Source organism: Gigantopelta aegis, chromosome 3 (assembly GCF_016097555.1).
Source record: "Gigantopelta aegis isolate Gae_Host chromosome 3, Gae_host_genome, whole genome shotgun sequence".
Classification (NCBI taxonomy): domain Eukaryota; kingdom Metazoa; phylum Mollusca; class Gastropoda; order Neomphalida; family Peltospiridae; genus Gigantopelta; species Gigantopelta aegis.
Window position 1 is genome coordinate 75,624,047 of NC_054701.1, and position 7,990 is coordinate 75,632,036.

Genomic DNA, 7,990 nt, shown 5'->3' on the forward strand with positions numbered 1-7,990 from the left:
CTACACCCTCTTCTCTCTCACTAACCACTAACAATTAACAACTAACCTACTGCCCTGGGCAGACAGCTCAGATAGCTGAGACAGCGTGCTTGAATATTAATTGGATATAAGCACGGAAATAAGTTGAAATGAATAAAAAGAAAGAAGAAACATACATGTACTTATAGTCCATCCCACAGGGAACGTCTTTGTCACACTGTGGAATGTACTACACGTTATTTATTTCTGAGTCGATTGTTTAGGAGAGGGCCTAGTAAGTTGGCAAACTTGTGCCCAACCCTTTTGTTCTTTGTGCAATAAAGTATGTTTTGAATCAAGCCGATTGTTTTCTAAATTACACACAAAAATATCTTTTTTTGTTATTTCCAAAACACTTTTACTTTTTTCTTCTTACGTCGACCCAAACTGAAATTATTTATAAAAAAACAAACATTTTTATAGGAGGATGGGACGGACTATAGTTGACTTTTATAGACAAGATAGCTGTTACGTTTGCGCCTGTTATAGTAAAGCACAAAATACACAATTCTTGTATGTAACAATTTCTTTGAAGTCTCCTAAGTTATTCGTACCTGTGTACTTAGTCTATTTTTAGAACGTAAGATAGTGACATTGTGTGATGCTTACGGGTGCGGTACACGTTTTAAACGCGTATACAACCGCAAGTTTCTTCAATACACACGGATCTACCCAGGAAGTCAAGCATCACACCCGCTCATATACTCACTTTGCCATTTAGCCAACGACTGTCGTGACGTCAGAATATCTTAGAAGGATTTTTTTTCTTCTAAATTTAATATATTCTAATTGTGGGCGTTACAATATAAATCCATATAAATACAGCCTCCAGTTAAATTGAATTAAAGACCACTGCAGAGCGAACAAACAGACGTTACAGCGTTAAATAGGATTTTTACTGTTACTGAAAAATAGTTTTTAGATTTGATAGCCAGTCGCCATGAAGTGCAGTTTGATTTTTCTGTGTGTAGCCGTTGTTGCAGTTGTTGTCGCCACCGATGATTCGTGCACGCCAAAAGGTGCGGCTGATCTACGGGCCGACCCGTACGACTGTTCGGTGTTTTACGTGTGCGCCAACAAAAAGCTCGTAAAATTTACCTGTAATGACAGTGTCTTTGATCCGCTGACCAAGGCTTGTGTGCCGAAGGGTTCGATATGGGACAAATGTAAGTACAATTTGCTGTTATTATGTAGAAACATCTTAATAATATTTGTAGATCTTAATAATAATAATAATAATAATAATAATAATAATGATGATATCATATTCGTTAAAAATATTAAAATTAAAACAACACCTCTCCAATCACTACGTACATCAATTGATGAAGGTGGTGTAAAATTAAAAAAAAAAAAATATAAGAAAGAATTACATTTAAAACAGTAACAATTAAATGTTCATATTAAAAAAAAAAAAAAAAAATAAAGATAACCATTATTTTTTAATTCAACTTGCTTATCTGAAGGTATCATTTATTATAAGAATGACTTCAGTACAAAACGCAGTAAACAGTTGTACCAGACCCAACCAATGATGATATCAGAAGTTGGGCCCGGGACTGACGTGCCTGAACACTGAATTGATATTAAAGTTAAACGTTTATTTTGTTTAACGACACCTCTAGAGCTAAGCACATTGATTTATTAATCATCGGCAATTGGAAGTGAAACATTTGGTAATTCTGACATATAGTCCGAGAGGAAACACGATACATATTTACATTAGTAAAAAGAGATATTTTATATGTACCATCCCACAAACAGAATAGCAGATACCACGGCCTTTGATATAACCAGTCGTGATGCACTGGCTGAAACGAGAAATGGCCCAGTGGGAATCGATCCTAAGACCGACCGCGCATTAGGCTACGTCTCGCCCCCTGCATTGATAAAGACGAGTAAATAGTGAAATTTAAATGAAAACAATAAACTGCATTAAAAAAAATATCATTGTATAGCAATTCATGTTATTGTCATTCCCCCCCCCCCCCCCCAACATTATTAGAACTATGAAACCACGTACCTTTAATACTATGAATTAAAACATTTTTTCAGGCACACCCAAGCCTAGATCGACTGTAGGCGAATGTACACCAGGATCAACGGCTATTATCCCCCACCCAACAAAATGTGCACAGTACTACGACTGCAGTGACAACACTGAGGTCTTCCGATGGCCACTACACCTGAAAGAATGTCCATACAGTCGGGTGTTCAACACCGAAACCAAGAGATGTGAACACTACAGCATGGTCAAGTGTGGAGAGAGAGAGGAACCAATTTCTCATTGTAAGTATAAAACAACTATCAGAAGTTTGTAGCCATTGAAACATGTTTTTCAGCAATATAGCCATTTTCATTTACTAAATTAATAATAATAAAAAAAACCCTACACATTTGTTTTTCACCAGAGCAGTCTAACCGTCTTAAGGTTGGGAATATAATATTATTTTACTCAGAGATATAAATAGAAATTTAATATATACATTTATTTGTATTGCTTCTGTATGACTTAATTTTTGCATTTACCATAGTTTGAAAACCAATAGCCGATATATGTTTCGTGCTGGGGTGTCGTTAAAATTAATTAATTAAATTGTGCTTCTGTATGATTTGTGGATTAACAGTTATTAGAATTACAAAATGTATAAATACATGTTTTTACTAAAAATATTAGTGTTTAAGCTAACCCATAAAATTATTAGCAGTTTTACGAATTTGGTCATAAAAAAATCGACGAACTAAAGCTTCAGTTAGACAAACTGCCAACATGGCGTTAGATCTGAAAACGACCCACGATTATCGAATAAGCTTTTTGTATTGACCTGGGTTGCCTGTCATACGATTATCAAATTAACTTTTTGTATTGGCCAGGGTTACCCATCATAATTGTATTACAGTTAAGAAATTCGCTTTTTGTATTGGCCAGGGTTGCCCGTCACACGATTATCGAATTAGCTTTTTGTATTGAACTGGGTTGCCCGTCACACGATTATTGAATTAACTTTTTGTATTGACCTGGGTTGCCCATCATACGATTATCGAATTAATTTTTTTGTATTGGCCATGGTTACCCATCACACAATTATCGGATTAGCTTTTTGTATTAGCCAGGATTGCCCGTCACACGATTATCGAGCTAACGTTTTGACCAGGGTTGTCCGTCACATTATCATGGGCGTACATAGGGGGGGGGGGGGGGGGGGGGGGGGGGGGTCGATGGGTTCGACCGACCCCCCCGACCCCCCCCGAGACGTTTTTCACACTTGAAGTAAGACATTACTTAGATTTTATTGTTTAGATTATCCATTTTGGTACATCTGAAGTATTTCTGGTCATCCTGAACCTACTACCATAAAAATTTCATTTGTTTGTTAATTTGTTAATTACCAACTGTTTAATCTCATGTCCGGCTCAGCGGCTTTGAACGAATATCTTGCCGAGTGGACTGGTGAATACAAGTGACCACTTTGTATTAAATTTGGGACCGGTTCAAGTCTTGATAATCAAAATGTTCATCAGTTTATTGATGTAGACAAATAAACACGTGCATATGCACCGCTAAAAAACATATTTTTTCCTATTATAAAAACGGACACATGCTTCGGACCGACAAGAATAACAAGTGGGACTGGCAAATATACGTTCAAAACAAAATAATATCGGTCTCGGAGATTTAGAATCGGCCTCAGACTGGGGGAAAAAAAGGGTTTTTCACACACCTGCACGAAATGCTTTTTTTCTTCATATAAAAACTCCCAAAACAAAATATCACGTACTTCTAAGAAGACTTAGTAATGGATACGAGTCAATGGCGGATCTAAAAAATCCATTGGGGGGGGGGGGGGGGGGGGGGGGGGGGGGGGGGGGGGGGGTGGGGGAGGCTTGGAGGGAGATGGAAAAAAAAAAAAAATTTTTTTTATTATATAATGAATTATAAGGGAACTTTGGGGGAGGCTTGGAGGGTCCGTCTCTGCGAGCTCTAGTCTACATTTTAAAGATAGTTCACCTTCTCAACGTCACACTCTGGTTTCACTCTATTGTACCTTGATCCAAATGTGTTACAAGATTGTAGATTAACCAAACTTAGCGTCAGTTTTCACGGGTGGAAACTAGGACATCCGACTTTAATAAACAATAAATGTGTGTCGAGAACAGCAAACAGCAAACAGCATTACTTGGAGCACTTTCGTTGGCAAGGAAAATTGTCCGACGGTTTTCGATATATCGGCCCCAACACCCGACATTTATCGTAGCACGGAATCATAAAGATAATGCGCCTGGCTTCAAAGGCTTAAACTCTGAACTTCGACCAAATGAACTCGATTTACAATGAACTGCCGATTACGTCAGAAACTATTTCACGTGTAAAATCATTCATTTCACACTGATTTTGTGCAGCGATAAAAAACTGAATCAGTAACAACGAAAGACACAGTTCAGTTGATCAGCGCTCAAAACCGATTCGAATCATGAATTGTAGGTGAACCGTAAATGAGACAACATCTCACCTGGTCACAGTGCGAATCGAATTCGCTTCACCTTTAAAGGCACATACCCTAGTTTTAACCCGTAAAAACGGACACTAAGTTTTATTAAATTACATACCTAAAACTCAGTTACAATACAGTGAAAGAAGAGTCTGTGACGTTAAAACTGGGAAATATCCTTTAAAATAGACCAGAACTCGAATCAATAACCGTTACTTCTCAGACGCACGTGCGTTTTTAAAAATATGAAACATGCTTTTTTTTTTGTATTAGAAACACCAGGATGACCAGAAACACTTCAGTTCTACGGAAATAGATAATCTAAAGAATAAAATACAAGTAATGTTTGATTTCAGTGATCACAAACGGCTCTGATAGTGAACAAATATGCTGTAGTGTTTAAAAACTAGAGTCTGTCCCTTTAAATATTGGAGAGAAATGTGACACCAGCCTGATGGTGTAGTGGTCAAGCCATCGGCTGGTAGGTACTGGTTTCGCATCCCGGTACCGGCTCTAACCCAGAGCGAGTTTTTAAAACAGCTCATTGTGTAGGTGTACGGCCACTACACCGACTTCTCTCTCATCAACCATTGGAAAGGCAGCGAAAGATAGCTGAAGTGTGTGTGTGCCAAGTACAGCGTGGATGGACCTTAATTGGATAATATAAGCATGAAAATAAGTAAAAACAAACACAACAGAAACGTGACAGGGCTTGTGTAACGACCTATGTGTAATAAAGTTCTGTTCTGTTCTGTTTATCATAAAGTGTTGTTTTAATAAATTCAATACAATTTGAGTTAATTTGATCTGTTGGTATATCAACGTACTGAGCTGAAGATAGTTTGAAATAAAGAGAACAGAGTACTAGTATCTCCGTATTACTCACTTTAGATGGATGAAGGCGATGCCTAGGATTCCGCGCATCAAGCGAGCGCTTTACCACTAGGCTACGTCCCGCCCCTGGCCGCGATTGGTCACCCTCCCAAACATGCCTCTGTTAAAACAATTACACGTAGGTTGGATTACAGGTGATGCATTGTTAATTCCAGGGTGGGCCCATTAGGCTATTTCTCGTTCCAGCCAGTGCACCACGACTGGTTTATTAAAGACCGTGGTATGTACTACCCTGTCTGTGAGATGGTGCATATAAAATCTCTTGCTGCTAATCGAAAAGAGTAGCCCATGAACATGAAGTGGCGACAATGGGTTTCCTCTCTCAATATCTGTGTGGTCCGTAACCATATGTCTGGCGCCATATAACCGTAAACAAAATGTGTTGAGTGCGTCGTTAAATAAAACATTTCTTTCTTGTTAATTCCAGGTGACTACGATGCCTACCAGTGTCGATCCGCCCACTGCATTCCGTGTAACGTGAGGTACCCATCCTGCAAGGGTCTGCCTGACGGACTCAACCCGTGGGTGGGGCGCGAGGTGTCGCCCTATTTCGTCGTGTGCAACAACAACAGAACAGTGTATCAAGGACAGTGTCACCAAGACAACAGCTACTACCTGTTTGATGCGGTAAAGAAAACCTGTGTAGAGCTGGTCTAAGTTAAAATAAGATGACTTATTACAATGTGAAGTAACTGGTGGGCTAGATTGAGTGAGAGAGCGATGAGGTGAGGTGGGGTGGGTGAGTGGGTTTGTGACGTGCAATAACAAGTCGTGCCATGTTGCTGTCTATAGCACGCGACATACCCTATTGGTTTTATTAATTTCAGTAAGGTTTTTTTGTTGTTTCTTTTGAAATTGTGTTTTAAGAACTCGACGCTACCTAGAAAATAGGGACGACCCTACTTTTTTTCAATTTATTAAAAAAAAAAAAATATAGTAACCCATCTTTCAAATTTCTTAAATACGAGATTCAAAATTATTTAATTTCAAATTAATTAATTGTTAACATAATATAGTTACCTCAGTTCAGCGAAAAGTACCAACACCAATGCTAACTATCCAAACATTTTACTTAAAGTATGTTTTATTGTAAATATTTGTAAAACACATTATAACAATTATGTTTCTTATTGAAATCTGTTGTCTCACGAAAACCTATTTCATGTACAGTTATATGCCATGTCTTGCCTATCATAATTTATTTGTAAACTTGTACACCTCTGATGTCGCCGATTGGTGTCTTTAAATATAATGTAATATGTCCCATTCTGAATCTGTACTATAAGCTGGGGGTGAGGGAAACTCTGAAGCTTATGCACTCCCAGTTTTAAAAGGGGATTAATATATATATATATATATATATATATATATGCTAATTACACACACACACACACACACACACACACACACACACACACACACACACATACATACATACATACTATCCTGTACAACTGCTATTTCCGCGTTTACAAAAAATATGAAATTCCCTATGTTAGTATTATAGTATTATTATGACATATTTATATAAAAATATTTAAAAAGTAAACCCCGGATGTTCAGTATTAAAACAGGTTTGTTTTAGTTAATATAATGTATAAAAAGCAAGTTACAGATCAGTGGCGGATCCGGAAGATCCATTCAATGAAATGTGGCTGAAAGGATTCCTCGGATTCTCCAAAGTAGAAAGTGAAAAATAAAAATAGAATGAAAATATAACTATCACAAAATGTAGGGGCGGGGGCGGTCTAGGATTAAAATACCAAAAGGCCGTGGTACGTGCTATCCTGTCTGAGATGGTGCATAAAAAAGATCCTTTGCTACAAATGGAAAAATGCATCGGGTTTCCTATCTAAGACTATGTCTCAAATACCAAATGTTTGACATCCAATAGCCGATGATTAGTAAATGTGCTCTAATAGTGTCATTAAACAAAACAAACTTTGTATCTGTTTTATAATTTAACACGGGATACTACACCTTTGTTAAGTCTAACCTTTATACATATTACAATATACAACATACTTGTATAAGTTCATGATTATTGTTGTGTGTACTTGATGTATGTTTACAGTAATAGCAGTAAATGTTTCTTATTGAAATTATCTTTTATTCTTTACTGTCGATATTCATTATGTCGAAAATTAGTGGATCGACTGACGAACTTCGACTTATGTGTAATTCTAAATAACTCTCTACATATCCAGCTAGTAGCAGAGGCGGATCTAGGGGGAGGGGGGGGGGGAGAGAGGGGGGGGGGGCAGGGACCCGGGTCCCCCCATAATTTTGTGATAGTTATAATTTTATTATATATTAATTTTCCTTTTTTTACGATTCCCCTCGAAACCTCCCCGAAAGTTCCCTTGGCATTCCACTTCATGTCACTGGGTCCCCCTAAATGGATTTTGTTGATTCGCCACTGAGTAGTAAGTATGCAGACAAAGTAAGATCGACTGCACTGTTTGAGATATTAAACTTGTTCATTATATGTAAATTCACAATAATGAACGTGGTCTATAAAATATAATTAAATAAAAACGACTGCATAACCGAGAATGATGTGGTTTTCAGTTATATTTGCGTGTAAG

General features: G+C 37.6%; 1 protein-coding gene across 1 annotated transcript; it reads left to right on the top strand.

Annotated features, from left to right (window-relative positions):
- Window positions 1-851: 851 nt before the first annotated feature.
- Window positions 852-7,630, top strand: LOC121369090 (peritrophin-1-like). Its single transcript, XM_041493939.1, has 3 exons — window positions 852-1,184; window positions 2,074-2,307; window positions 5,830-7,630. The coding sequence occupies exons 1-3, from the start codon at window positions 959-961 to the stop codon at window positions 6,057-6,059; spliced, it is 690 nt and encodes a 229-aa protein (XP_041349873.1). The 5' UTR covers window positions 852-958; the 3' UTR covers window positions 6,060-7,630.
- The last annotated feature ends 360 nt before the right edge of the window (window positions 7,631-7,990 follow it).